This window comes from Hirundo rustica, chromosome 6 (genome assembly GCF_015227805.2).
Source record: "Hirundo rustica isolate bHirRus1 chromosome 6, bHirRus1.pri.v3, whole genome shotgun sequence".
NCBI classification, from domain to species: domain Eukaryota; kingdom Metazoa; phylum Chordata; class Aves; order Passeriformes; family Hirundinidae; genus Hirundo; species Hirundo rustica.
In genome coordinates, this window is record NC_053455.1 from 32,741,837 (window position 1) to 32,756,944 (window position 15,108).

Here is a 15,108-nt window from a genome sequence, read left to right on the forward strand (position 1 = left end):
GAAATAAATGTGTTATTACTGTCAGTACAGTACAGTAAATTTTTGTGGCAGCGTAAGCTGTGCTCTGGCTTAAATAAGATCAGGAAAACCCATTTGTGTGTGTTCCATGGAATCATGTTAGAAAGTGTTTTCATGAAGATGTTTTTATCAAACTTTTCCAAGTAATCAGAATAACTTGTTAGAAGCATTGTATCCTAATAAACCCCTGGAATTTGTGATTACAAGTTACTGTATTTAACAACTGAACAATGTTAATACTAATAAAATACTTTAAATATGAGTATGCAGTGTATAACTTTAATTGAAGCTCTTGCAGCAGTGTTTCATGGCACTTTTCTGTCATTCTGTAAATGGTAATGTATTAATGCTCTTGGGTGTCCGACTGTTTACCAGTGGATGCAAAGGTCAGTAAGTGAAGCAGATGTTTGGAGACCATCTTGAAATTTAGTTAAGATTTCCTGACACAACTGGGGTCAAAAGAAATCTCTTGGTTCCTGCTCCTGCTTTTAACATGAATTCTGGTGTACTAGGACATACTATTTTTTAAACTAACCCACTGCAAGGGCTCTGTGGTGATCCCTAATTGGCAAAAATGTATCTGGTTTATTGTGAAAGGCTTTTCCTTGTTTTTTTCAGGATGTAGCTCTAATTCAGATTCTGGTGATGAAAGCACTGAAACACAGATGTCAAAATTCTGTGAACCTTCCCCACGACAACCAAGTAATGCAAAATCAGATATTAGTTTACAGACTTTGAAATCCTGTGAACCTTCCCCAGGAAAACCAGGTAATGCAAAATCAGATAGTAGCTTTCAGGTGTATAAGATGAGCAGTGCAATAAAGCCTCTTCCTTTTCTTATTGTTGCTTCTAAGAGGATTTGTAATGGTTGTGTATTTGTGTGTATATTATATAGTTATAAAAGAATGCTGCAAATTGAACATGTGTATGAATTATGCTATTCAAGAGATATTGGATGAATGCTTTATTTAGAGATTGCTTTATTAATGGATATTCATTTTCATTTTTGCTATAATAGAATTTGAGTTTTCTGTAGATTCAATCAGTCTAATAAGGCAGAATTCAGTAGTTATCCTATCCAGTGCAGCAATGCTGGCCACCAAACATGATATTAATATCTACAGAACAGAAATTGGATAGAACTCAAAGCTTCACTCAGTAGTTTAAGGTTTATAGCAATCTGCTGAGTTCAGGCCAGTTGAAATAAGTACCTTTTTTTACCATCTGTCCTTGGGTCCGTCTGTCCTCTGTAGGTCACTTAGATTTTTATAGCTCTCCCCTTGTTGTATTCCTCATCTTTATATGGCATAAAGTAGACCAATGCATCACAATAATCCTTGGATCAATGGCTATATAAAGCATTTGACCTCAACAGATTAGAAAATGAAATAGAGTGTTGCAGGAGTCCAAAACTTGTAAGTCTGTGGGATTAAGGACAGTGCTACAAGTGTTTCCTCTACTCTTAATGTGGAGGCTGTAAATGAGGACAGAGCATGAGGATGCTAGAGGAAAGGGAAAAGCTAAAAGTTATAACTATAATCTGCATATTTAGGGAAAAGGAGACAATAGAGAAATCTACTTTAAGCAAGGGTAGTTTTCATCATGTTTCACAGTTTTTAATTTTTATACCGACATTTTTCTAGAACCAGTATCAGAATCTGGTCTGGCTAAGACATACAACTGAAACTTCTCTAATATTTAAAGGCAGAGATATTACAGAGTCTCTCTTAACCCCAGAATTATTAATTTCGAAATGTATTCTACTAGTCAGGCTGAAAAAAATATTTTATATTTTTAAACACAATGATTTTTGCTGATACTGTGGAGATGTTGTGACTCTTCCATTATAAATTTGAATCAAATCACTTGCCCAAAATAGGTGACTTTTCCTCTCCCACACCTCCATATCCAACTGCTACAGCTCAAAGTTTGATTCAGCACTCTGTTGCAAAGACTTCTGTATTTTTCCCTGCTACAAACAGGTTTAGAAATTAACATATATTGGAGAATGTTGTACTCTTATCTATGGGTATTGCCAAATTACTTGAACTGCTTTTTAGTATTTGGTTTTTTTTGGCATGCTTCAAGCTAACATTAATTTTCAATGTATTCTCCAGCAGACTCTTCTGACTTGGAATGTTCTGAAGACACAGATATAGATGCTCAGATTCAAGCGGCTATAAAGAAAATGAATGAACTTGACATAATACTTGAAAAACAGTGTTTTAAGGAAAAAGCAGTTAAAATGCGAGGCAAAGAAATGAGGGCAATGCTCTGGGAGGAACTTCAGGTTAGAAGTGTTCTTCTTATTTTGTGACTGATGTATCTTAGAGTACTGTCTTACAGAATTACCATGTTTCACAGAAGCCTTATTATTAGATAACTCACAGTTGACTAACTAAAATAAAGAAAAGGATCTTAAAAAGAAGTATTGAATAGTTTTTAATACATATTGGCTGCGTAAGCTTTGAAAGAAGGACATGGTCCTTAAAAATTGATAAGAAAAATTGCCAAATATACAAGCATCTGGCTGTGGTTTCCTAGCATAGTATCATGCTTGAGTTCACCATTTGCAGGGAGGGTAAGGTGTGTCAAGGGGTAATGGCTGTGAACCCAGACTGAAAAGCGTTTATTCTGCTCAAGTGGGATCCTTCTTAGGCCCAGCTATTTCAGTACTGTCTGTTGTTGAAGAAATCAGAGATGCTGCCTGAGGAAGGCATAAGAATGCTACAGCACAAATTCCTTTACCCTATACTTATCCTGGCCTCTAGCAGTTGAATGCCTTCAAAAAAATTAGTGTTTCCTCTGTTTTACATGAATAGAAATGTGAGTTGCTAAAAACATGATCGGTTTGATTGCATTTAATAATTTCATTGGATTTGGAACCACATAGACATTACAGAACTTTCTTGTCTGGTGAAGTGGGTCTCCACATAAAAAACATTATGTAACAGAGGCTTTAAAGTTTCACCATACTTTTGTCATAACCTCAGGAGATACTCAGATAGCCTCAAGAAGAAAATAAAGTGAGAAGAGAATTTTTTAATAGGATTTGAAGTTCATTAGATCTGATAAGCAGACAATGTATTTCACTTTAAAGAATTTACTTTAAATACATGGGTGTATCTATACATAAACAGTTTATTTCTTTTAAATAGTCTATCAGAACCACAGGAAGCCACGAGGAAATAGAAAACACAAATCAGTTTTTAGCTTTGTTCTCATCGTGGCATGATACAGCTGGTAAGTAAAGAGAAACACAATTGTGTGACAGCCTATCTTTTTTCTTTTTGGGGAGAGAATAAGGATTTGAGGTCTGATGGTTATTGCTGACCAAAAAATCTGGACTTGAATGTTGGAAATACATGCATAATAATGGTAGCAGTGTGTAGTTAAAATATTTCAACAAAACTTACTATTAACAATGTAACCTGCATTTATTTCTGTGCTAAAGTTTGGGTTACTAAGGGAAGAAAACAATTTTCTACGGGTGATGTTTAGACAGTCTCCAGTAGATGTCAGGATATGTTAAAATAACAGTAGACAAGTAAGACCATATGACTGCCAACTCCTTTATTTCAAAAGTACCTCCTGTAGAGACTGTGTGCATCATGTGGTTTCTGGTGTACTGTGCTGACAAAACTGCATAGTTTAGATTTATAGTTTTCCCCCAGCTTGATCTTCATCTTTTCTGTATCATGCTAGTGCCTTACTTTTCAGGTCGTATTTATATCAGTATTTATTTGATTAAACTAATGTCTTGATGGATGCCCTGGTTGATACTGAAATGGAATACATTTCATATGTTCTGCTTTTCAGAACTTGAATTTGATAGAGCTTTATTAAGTAAATTATAGATTAGAACTATTATAGCTTTTAATGTAGCTGTGAAATCAAGCACAAGTTCAGGTACAAAATCATTAATAACTTAAGTGTTCCAAGCCTTTCAGGCACATCAGGACCTTCTGACACACTCATAGCAGAAATGTAAATCAGGAGTTGATTAAACAGCCCTAAATTCCTTACCTTGTGCTCTGTTTAATAAAATCATTTGTTCGGTTGAAGTCCATCACACCTCATTGTTACTGGTTATTGTATGTTTTTTTCATTGTGAAAATCACATGTAATTCATATGGTTCTTTGTAATATGAGTCCTTTTCTGTAAGTGCTAAGTGTATAGACTGCAACTTACTGCTCTAACTTATATTTCCAGTTGACACATATGAATACTTTAATTGATTTATTTTTTTCTTTGAGTAACAGAAACAACTAGGATGCTTGAACACTGTTTTTCTAGACTATGCCCTTGACCTAAGTCGCTTGGAAGTCTAATAATTCATGCACAGGCAGACACCAGCTGTGAAAACCTGAATGCTTTATTCTCATTCAGAGTTTTAGATGAGTTGCCACATGGTGTGGCAGACGCATTTGAACTTTAGGGCCTTGGATTATATATTTGAGAATGTGATGAATTGTCTTCTATGGGCAGTAGTTGTTAAAAACAAGAACAGAGCCATAAGAAACGACATACATATGACTCACACTTTACACTTTCCCCCTTCTTTATTTCTTGAGAAATACAGTGCCTATGTCATTTATCCAAGTGAATTTATTTACTTTCCAAGTGTGAGGTCTTATAGTATAATACACATGATGCTAGATCTTTAAATACATTTCAATTGAATTTTACTGGAAAAAAATCCTTACAGATCCTTCCCATGCTAAAGGAGATGAACTATATACTTCAGTATTTCACACACAAATGAATCCTGAAGATTATGATCGCCATAAAGCCCAAGAAAACCAGGGTAAGCTTTATTAATGGTAGAGTTTGTATTTTTAGAAATGGCAAAACAACATGTACAATGGGTGGGTAATGAAGACTCAGCCTTTGTGGCAAGGGCAGTGAAATGGGAAAAAGCAGGGTTCCTTACTGAACAGTGACAGTTCTTTAACCTTCTTGCAAATGAAAGAAGAGAACATCTTTGTGACTTATCTAAAACCTTTACTCAACATGCTAAGAAAATTTTTACTTTTGGGTTTATAAAACCATTTTCCTTTCATTTCAAAAGGAAGAGGTGTGTAACTGTAAAATGTATCATTGATTCTTAATGGCAGTTCTTTAAAAACTTATCTTTGCTATTCCTCTAAGGTATTGTAGCTTTTATTAATAGGCTTATATTCCAGAAGCCATCCAGAAATTACAAGTGGTGCTGATTGCAACTGCAGCTGTTCTGTATTTTATTTGTTTTCAGCAGAAATTGTTTGGATTTGTGTCAAACATAAATCTTGAGACAGCTTATTTTTTATTTTGCTATGCTGATTATTGTAAAGTCTGCACTGATTTTATGAAATAAGTACTTTCTGGCAAAACTCTAACACCTGCTGATTCTTTTAGAGACCATGTGTTATCATGCACTTTATAGACGTTTCAAATGCTGTTAGTGGTGCAGAGTGTCCAACATGTCAGAATAAATGGAATTGTGTTTGTATGCCTCTGTTCTTTCCCTATTTGAAATTCAAATTTTTGGTTAGTTGTGGTTAGTAACTTTTCACATGTGTTGTGATATAAGAATAATAGCTTCAACTGCCATTGCTATCAGCTGCACTCGTTATTTCGTTGTCAACTACCATGCTGTGTAAACAGAAGGAATTAGTCTTCCTGGTGACTGGCTAAGATGACAAAGACATAATATAAGTGCATTCCTCAAGGCTGAAGCATTGATGGCAGCAATATCTCTGCAGTTTGTAGAATGTGACTGCATGTTTTAATTTTTAACATGGAACTCAGCTTCTTTATCATTTTATCACTTATCTTAGTTCCCTAGTATGTGACCTTAACTTTGTGGGCTGGAGCTTTTAATTTCTCTGCCTTTCTTCCACGTGTTTTTATTCCTCCCTTAAAATAAAACTTGACCCTCAACTTCCTTCTTCAAAATTTCTGAGTTGTGCTAGAGTGCTCTTAAATGATGATGGCAGGTTTCATTACCAGTATTCAGTACAGCACTGACTTCTGGAGCTTTCAGTACAGGCATGGTTGGGAGTTGCTATCAGTTGCACTATTTTGGGATGTTCTGCATGTTCCTACTTTGGGGAATGCAGGAAGTAGAGATCACTTACAGCCTGTGAGCAATATATTGCTTTAAATGACTTTTACTATTTCTGCTGGAGGCTTTTGAAATAGTTAAGAATTAGTGTTTTGGTTGCTTTTGGATTTCTGTGTCGCAGCTGTCATAAAGGCAGACCCTGAAGCAAGAGGAGCTTGTGAAGAAGAATGTATGCACTAGTTTTATGCTATTACTTCATCAATCTCATCAAGATTTATGCTAAATCTTTGAAATACGTGCCTAATCTACCAAAATTTGCATATGCTAAATTTGTTTAGCTGCAATCTCTTTAAATTTTCCATGGTCATATAGTCATATTTATATTGATTGTTAAAGTCCTATATGATCCATTTCCTTGACACGTGATGTTGCCTGGTAAATGGTAAAGAAAGCTCAGGATGCTTTCAGAGAACAGTTGTGCATTTGAATTGTGAGGGGGTTTCTTGGTCAGATGCAATACCTCAGTTCTTTAAGGTTTGTGTGTGAAGGATACATGGAATTTCTTAATTCATATCTCAGGGAGTTTGCTTTCATTCTATTCACTCTGAAAAAGAGTTATTTCCATATAGCTTGTCTTCTATTATCTCACATGTCAAATTCATTTTTTTCAGGGGAATAACCCACCCATTTTTCAAATTTCTGCTTTCCAGAAAAGAAAAAGTACCATGCCTACTTTTGAAGTAGTTCTTGAGATTTAGAAGTTGATTGTGTTTGCTCAGACTTGTTATTTAATGTGACAAATATTTGCTGTTCGTAAAGGAATTGTTATTTTAAGCATGGTAAAAGTCTGTGAAAAACAGAATCATGCCCATTTTTTTTGTCATGGATAGCAACCTATTGTTATTAGAATATCATGTGTCTGTTTAATAGATTTACAGCTCTATGATGAGTTTTATTTTTTTAACAAAATTTGTTTTATAAGCTGTTATAATAATATCAATCATATCATCTGTTTTTCAGCTGTTTTATTTAGAAAAATGTACTTGATATGTCTCCAGATAATTCTGTGGTTTGCAAAAAAATTATTGTCTGGTTTTGTAATGATGAGAAAACTGCAACGATGATAGGGTTTGAAGGAATGCCGTGGCTTTTAAGGCCACCATGTTTAACATTTTTGAGGTCGGAAATCCAAAAGTATTTTAGCCTTTGTAACACTGAGTGATCTCATATAATAAAAAGTTGAAAATTAAATTAGATTTTGGCAATAGTATGTTTTAAATATAACAATATTATTTACATAAATAATGAAAACATAATACAAAAAGTTTGTCTTTTGACTCTATATGTTTGCTAAAGATTTGAATGGGATTGATGTTATTACAGTTTGTGTTGAATCAGAATAGGAATGATTATAATGTAGCAACTTTTCTTCTTCAAACATCAGATTATCCAAGTGAATTAGAAACAGAAAAATCAGCAGAAAAAGCACATAGCAAAAATAAAACCAGCCAGCATTTCATTAAAAAGAACATTGAGGTAAGCATTAAAGCATAAAATCAATAACATTTATTTAAATGTTGGCTAGAATTTAGTCTATAAGTACTTCTGAAGACAGTTTTCTTTTAAAGTCAGAAACTTTTGAAGCTAATTAGGCATAAATGAAAAAAATTACCTTTCTGTGAAAACTGCTATTTATGGCAGAGTACTATATTAGGCAGTTCTCGGCTTGGATGCTCATATTGGTTAGGATAATATTGCTTCTATGCATTTGATAAAGAGTACTGGAAGCTGAATTGTGTGTGCCTGGACATAGCTTTTTTTAAGACTTAAAAAAAAATTATTTACTGTTAAGATAAAGAACGATGTCCTGATGCATAAATAAGGGATAGATATACAGATTGTTCGTGTGTAGCCTGGATGAGACCACTCTGTCAAAAAATACATACCTAGATTTTCCTGCTTTTTTTTCTCCTGTGAGGACCTAGTAGGTATGATGATCTTTCATCCAGTGAAAAATATTTGCCTTCCTGCTGTCAAAGACTAAGATAAGATTATAAATTTATTATATGTAGGCTACTATATTTTCCTGTCAGAGTGATAATTTGTATTATGTAAATAAACAAGATTTGGCTGTTAATTTAATAGAATTTAAAAACTTTGTTTTGGAGGTGTTTGAGTTAGTGGAGTTCTAAAGTATGGGGTTTTTTCTTTTTGTAAATATTTCAGCTAGCAAAGGACTCAGGAAACCATTTTGTTATGCTTGAGGGAGAAAAGGAAAGACTAACTGAACTCTTGAAAGATACAGAAGATGGAATTGAATTGCAGGATCTTGAGGTATGACAAATTTCATCTGTACTGTTATGTTATTTTTACAGTAAATCTAAATTTGATCTTAGTCCTACCATGAAGTACCCTACTGAGATATGAGAGAAAAGATGGAGAAATTCTGTTGAATTTGTCTCCAAAAATGAATTCTCATTGGTTTCTTTGTTAATTTTGCTAACAGCTGAACCTAAAAAAATTAGGCACGGGTGGAAGGAACCTCAGAACTGCACTTGGAGACAATGACTTATTTTTTTGCATAAAACGTGTAGTTGTGGAATATCAGTCTGAGTGGTTAGTGCTGTAGTCTCAGGGAGAAAGGCCAGCAACTACTTGCAAAAAACTCGCAACAACAGTTTCTTGACGACTGATAAATGGACTTCTGTTGCTGTAGGACACGAAAGAAAGACTAAAGACTCCAAGTATTTTTCAGAAGGCAAAGAGTATGGAAGGCTTTATTGTCTAATTCTTACCACCTTTTATAAGGTGTTCCAATACAGATTTAACATGATCGGAGAATAGGAACGACACCTCTCCAATCCCACTGGTGAAACTAGAGAAACAGCAAAACACCACCTGGAGAAAGATCGTTTTGAGAAAGGATAGTTGTTTTGCCAAGACTGTTTTGAGAAGAAGCTTTCTTGAGAACCTTTCCCTTGTGAAACAGTTAGCACTGCTAGCAAGCTAAAATCCCTTCAGACTTAGAAATGTCAGGCCCACAGACTTCAAAATGCAACACTTGGGGAAAAAACATTTATGAAGCTGGTCCATTTAGAGAGATAGTTTAACATCTTTCTGTGGCTTCCAACTCTGTCTTAAAAATATATAAAGTCTGCTTAAGCATTAGATATCCGTGCTTTAGCATAATATTGTTAAACAGTGTACAGTCTGCATACTTCAGTGAATAGCAGGAGTGAAGTGAGTAAAAACAATCCTCATGGAGAGTAACGAAGAGTATTTGATTGTCCCATCAGTCACTGTTTCTAGGAGATGGTCTTTAGTTTAATAAATGTCATCATTTAAAGATCTGAAGATATTTTAAACAACATTCTGTTAGTAAACATAGCTCTCTGACCTAGGGAATAGTGGCTTTTTAAAAAAAAAATATTTTACTGATTGCAAAAGTATTCTCTCAAAATGTGTAGTTACTAGGTTTTCTTTCTCTTTTCGTTAGTGTCTGTCCTAGAATTTAGAGGCGTTTATGCAGAGTAGCTAATGCAAATTCCAACTGACTTGCAGTACTTTTTTTTGCATCAGTTCTCAAGGCATCAAGGCAATGGAAAAGTGCACCATCCTCATTTTTTACTTGACACATGTCACTGTCATGTATCTATAGAGATTTTACTGTTAATATTAGATATGAAGTAGACCATCTCACAGGACGTGTGTTGTTGTATGCTCTTGATACCATGGACAAGAATGGTAGTTTGTGGACTACTCTAGTCTGTACTAGATCATTTCTTTAAAGAAAAAAGCTTCTTAATCTCCTATCAAAGTAGAGGAAAAGAAAAGATAATAGTTACTTAGACCTGTCTAGTCTAGTGATGGATTCTTCTGTCACCCTGGTTTTTCAAAAGGCTTTAAAAAACTCAGAAAAACCAGGGTGACATCCTTCCTCTCCCACATTTGAATTTTATTACGGGTGAGGGATTTTCTGTGGCTACTTCATAACAAAAATCATGAGGAAATTATCAGCTATGAGTAATCTAGTCAGCTTCAAGCTGGATAGGTAACTATCCAGCTGATGGCCTCTTTCATCTTACTTTAGTCTAACTTTTAAAAAGCAAGAGCAATCACATTGGCTGAAGTAATGTTTTGGAAGCTGTCAATCAAGACAGACCTGGTCATGTTGTATTGAATTCCTCTGTATGGTGTAATGTGGATTACATAACTTCATTTGACTTGTACTACTATATATGCCAAGTATCCAAATGGCACTTCTCACTCTTTGAAAGAATGTTTTATGAGTATTAAAATATTTTAGAAGTACACATATTCATGCTACTCTAATTGTCAAAGCTGAAGCTGCAGGGGCATAATTTGTTTCAGATGTTCCACCAAAAGCACTGGCTGTGCTGTTATAAAAGTATTGTTCTGAGTTAACACACAGGAAACATTGACAGGACAGAGGCTTATTTTCCAAGCAAAGCTATCCTGAAAATACAAAAGAGAATGTGTGAGTCTATTTCATCCTGGAGTAAAATGACTAGTGGGGTAATTTGGATATGTGGAGTATGGGATGCAGACACTGAGCTGAAGCTAATGAGCCCAGTTACATTTACTGGGCTCCTGTAAAATAATTTCTGTGGTTTTGCACTGTGATCTTCATTCTCTGATTAGGGGTTGGTTAACATGACACAAGTGTAATACCATGCAGGATACTTATGTTTTGGTGGCCACTGTCACCTGAACAGATGTTTCCACAAAGCTGGCTTGCATCTAAAACATTTGTGAGTGGCTGTTTTGGAGTCAGCTCAGGTCTGATCACGCTCATTAATTGTGTCCCATCATACTTGTATGAGAAAGCATTAGAACTGATTTTGTTTCACAAAAAGGATCACACCCTCTTGACTCTGTTTTTTGTGTGGTGGTATTTTTTTTGTTGTTGTTGTTGTTGTGTTTTTTTTTTTTTTTTTTCCATTTATTATGAAGATAATTTATGACAGGTGTTTGGGATATGCTTCGTTTTCTTTTTGCAACTAGTGTGTTTTAGGGTAATGGGGATGAACCATGAATGACTTTTTTGCAGTGGTATTGTAATTGGAAGCTGATATTTCCTCCTCTTGTATGGATGCAATTGCTTGAATATCCAGATGACTAATCTGGAAGCAGGAAACAAATGATGGACATGAATTTCTTGTAAGAAAGATGTTAGAGTCTTAGGGCAAGGTGCTGGTCCTATCCTGGTAGGAAAAAGAAAGGAAACCAGCAATGCACTCATGTCCTTCCACATATCCTTGCTCTTCTAAGGTCCTATCTAGTGTTTCATTGTGGTCAGGAGAGAGATGTAATCTGCTACTCTGATACCCAGTGAACGGGGGTTGTGCAGACTTGCTTCCCTGAGTGTGAGCTAGGGAGTGACAAGTTGTTGTGGAGAACCTGCATCTGTCTGTGGGTACGAGCTCATTTGCTTGGGTTAAGTGGCCTAGCTGACTCCAATATGCAACTGTATGTAGTACGAGTATATATTCATATGTGTTATTCAGGTGTTAACTGCTATCAAGAGGAAAATGTCGTGTAAATCATGATCAGGAAAAGAACTTCCTGCTTTCTGTCTCTCCCAGAATTTCTGTGATAACATATAGGGGCTCTAGAAGGATGGCAGCTACTGACCTCAGAGCAGTTCCTTTGGTTTCCTATGAGTGCCTCGTTTTTTCCTTTGGTGCAAGCGTCACATTACATCTCATACCCTCTGTTTGAGATTTGGCTCCAGGTGGTTTCTGCCATAGTGTCAACCTCTGCAGTTTCATTCCAAGCCAAGTTTTGGTCCGGCTTTCTCACCTTTTGACTCCTTTATCAGATGGAAAATGGTTGTCCATTCAAGTTGCTCTTTGGTTAAGCAATGAATATATGAATGTCTCTACTTGTTCTCTCTATAGCTGCTCTTGAGTGTGCTAGGGACATGAATATTTGGGAGATTTTAGCTGTATACTGAGATGGATGAAAGTGTACATTTCATTATTAAGTACAGTTTATCTGAAAGATAAATACACTTGATATGCAACTGCCCTTAAAATCCATTTCCTTTGTGAATGAGACTTAAGTATTTTCTGTACTTCAAACAGGAGAATGTGTCTGTCTGGCAGGCACCAGGAGAAGGGTACACACCTGAACCGATGGAATTTCATCTCCTGAAAGAGATAGAACATAAGCTTCAGCTACTACAATCTGATGAGGAGTTTCCTGCTCTTTCCAGCTCTAGCTCAAAATGTCCAAGCCAGATATGTCAGGTAGGTTACAGATCAGAGCTCATCTGCAGATATTTTATTTGTAGTGTGTGTTGAGATCAATACCACATGTGTCTGTATTTGTATATTTTCCATTTTTCTTTAGGATTCTCGATTTATTCGTAAAATCTATGTGTTAAGGAATGAAGTGAGAAACTTTAGCTATAGAAAACAATGGAAGATAATTTGTTGCTATTTTGACTCATATTTAGTTTGAGAACTGTTTTAACAGTTGATTCCACACTTCCAAGATCCTTCATGTTCAGATATCAGTAACTCATACATTTTTAACTGCATGAGGGTGGTTTTTTCAGCATAGAAACAAATTATCCATGATAGTTTACCCTTGGGAATTAGAATCAGCTTTGTTCTTATCTCAGGATACCAAAATCCTGTTCACTTATGATCTGAAGGATAAGGTAATGACCGATAAGCAGTGCTAAAGAGTGTAGAAGATAGATTGAAATTGTATGTCCCTTGTTTTTAATGGCCTTTGTTTTTTTGCCTTGCCAGCAATATTGGGATTTGAAGATTAAGAGTCAAGGTCTCAGCCTTGAGAGACGATTGTTTGAATTTTGTACTCAGAAGGCTCCAATTTATCCCATGCCCTGGTACTGTTGCCTCTACTGTAATGGGGTTTAAAATAAAAACCCCTAATTCTTATTTTGCATGTATTTGCTCAGAGCTTATTTACTGCTGTAATATTTTCATTTTATGGATATATCAGAACTGATATATCAGAGAATATCCCTAAAAATGTTCATTTGCAAAACTGTTTTCAGTTACCAGTGTATGAGAAACATCTCTTTAAAAGGCTAAAATACCTGTGGGTCTGTTTTTTTCCTCCTTTTTTAAGGGCATTTTAATGTCATTTTTTAATTGGCTACTTCCTGAATGTCAGGCTTTGTTTTACCTCTAGTGGTATTTTCTGTAGTGCAGTTCCCAAGGAATCACATTTTGATGTTGATCATTCACCAGCTGGGATCTAATGTGTGAAAAAGCACCTCCCCCTCGTTGGTAATCAGGTTACAAATGTCTTGTTACCCTGAGCTTGCCAATGGTTGCCTGATCTTGTGTTCAGTGTTGCAAGGCATTGACTTGAAGTTAATATGACTTGTCTGTGATAATGAATGCTCTGCTTGGGAATGTTTGTCCAAGTTATTGTTGTTGTTTCCTTTCAGGTAATAGCCCAGAAGTATTTGAATAGAAACTTGTATTTGGGTGTAGGCTAATTAAAGCATAATGTATTACCTTTTTTAGTAGTATTATACCTAACAACCAAAAAAGAGGTAGTTAATTCTTTGTTACCTTTCATTAGTGAAAAGCAGTTGCCTTCCAGTTTTGTTTTGTAGCATGTAAAAGGCTTTCAGACATTTTAGTTCTATGATTTTAATTTAGAATTAGCTTAGAGTTGCATATTGTGAAGCTGCATATTCTTTTCTTCCAAGAATTACATTAGATTTAGCTTTCAAGATGCAGACAATCACTCTTGCCTCAGAGGGAGATGTCCTTTTTGTCATGGATGGATACTTTGACAGGATACAGGAACTATTCTCACACTCTGAAATCTTTACTAATGGGCTTTAATTATCCTGCAATAACGTAGGTGAGTTGTAACAGAGGAGCAGACGTGTTCATCTTCTTGTGCAAGGAGTCCAGCTGGATTAAGAATGCTTTTGCATAACTAATGTTCTCTTTTACATGGAAATGTTTCTCATCAGAACTGCATTTCTCCCTGAAATTTCTTTCTTTGCTCTGGTGCCAAATTAACTAAATTTAAAAATGTTTCTGTCTTACTTAATATTTTTGGGGAGCAATAAATTAAGTTGAATGTAATCCTGAAAGAAACAGGAAAATGATAGGCTGAAGAATATGAAGTGTAGACTGTGTGTGATGAGTACAGTTACCAGCTTGAAAAACTGGGAAACTACCTGAAAACTAAAGCAAATGAAGATGGTATTCAAAGAAACAATAATATCTGTAGGCTTGCTGGTCTTAAAAGTTAATTAATGTGTATTACCATGAGGAGTTCTTTCGTAACTGATTGGGTTTTTTAATCAGGAAAATATTCCCTTTTTCTGTTATAGAAGTGAATTACAGTTAACCATTTAATACTAAATAAATACTCAAAATTCAGAAGATACACTAATTTTTCAGTTAATGAACTCCTTAATCACCTATTCTCTATGCCTGTGCTTTGCCAAAAGAGATGACTTTCACAGATGATATCTGTTTCAGAGCATGGTTAGAAGCAGGTTAATAAACTGATCTGTCAGTTTTATGCCTCAAGATGATTGTATGACACTAATATACTTCATTGGGTGGGATTTTGTTATTATTTATTTATAAAATTTGGAGAAAAGGGAGTGCAACAAATAATGACAGATATTTCAAATACTGCATATTTCTCTTTGGTATTATGTTTGTTACAACTTTGGCTCTTGCTAAGCATTTGTATTTTCTCTTACGTAAAATGTTTAACAGTTTTATTTTCTACAGATCTAAAAATGTGAAAGATGAAGTGATCTCAAATGAACTTCTACTATATACATGTGCTATGTAATTGAAACAAAACATATTTTGTAGTATGTGAAACTTTGACAATAAAATGTTTTCCTTGATATAATACTTCTTACATTTATTTCATGATAGCTTGAGAAGAATGTTAAAAAATTAGTAAGTGGGGAAAAGCCTTGCCTTTACTCATATTGTGTGAGTTTGTATCAGTTACTATTCAGGGATGAGAGAAGTGAGGCTGTAAGAACTACTTATGA

General features: G+C 35.1%; 1 protein-coding gene across 5 annotated transcripts in view; it reads left to right on the top strand.

The window, feature by feature from the left end:
* The window catches only part of FSIP1 (fibrous sheath interacting protein 1), a 75,300-nt gene that overhangs the window by 3,342 nt on the left and 56,850 nt on the right, over positions 1-15,108 (top strand). For 4 of the 5 annotated variants that reach the window (XM_040067716.2, XM_040067713.2, XM_040067711.2 and 1 more), the window contains exons 4-10: positions 637-786; positions 2,136-2,308; positions 3,177-3,261; positions 4,728-4,826; positions 7,510-7,601; positions 8,292-8,399; positions 12,173-12,337. In XM_040067716.2, coding sequence (XP_039923650.1) covers positions 637-786; positions 2,136-2,308; positions 3,177-3,261; positions 4,728-4,826; positions 7,510-7,601; positions 8,292-8,399; positions 12,173-12,337 — 872 coding nt within the window. The remainder of the gene's footprint in view (positions 1-636; positions 787-2,135; positions 2,309-3,176; positions 3,262-4,727; positions 4,827-7,509; positions 7,602-8,291; positions 8,400-12,172; positions 12,338-15,108) is intronic. The other variant, XM_058421068.1, reaches the window with a different exon arrangement.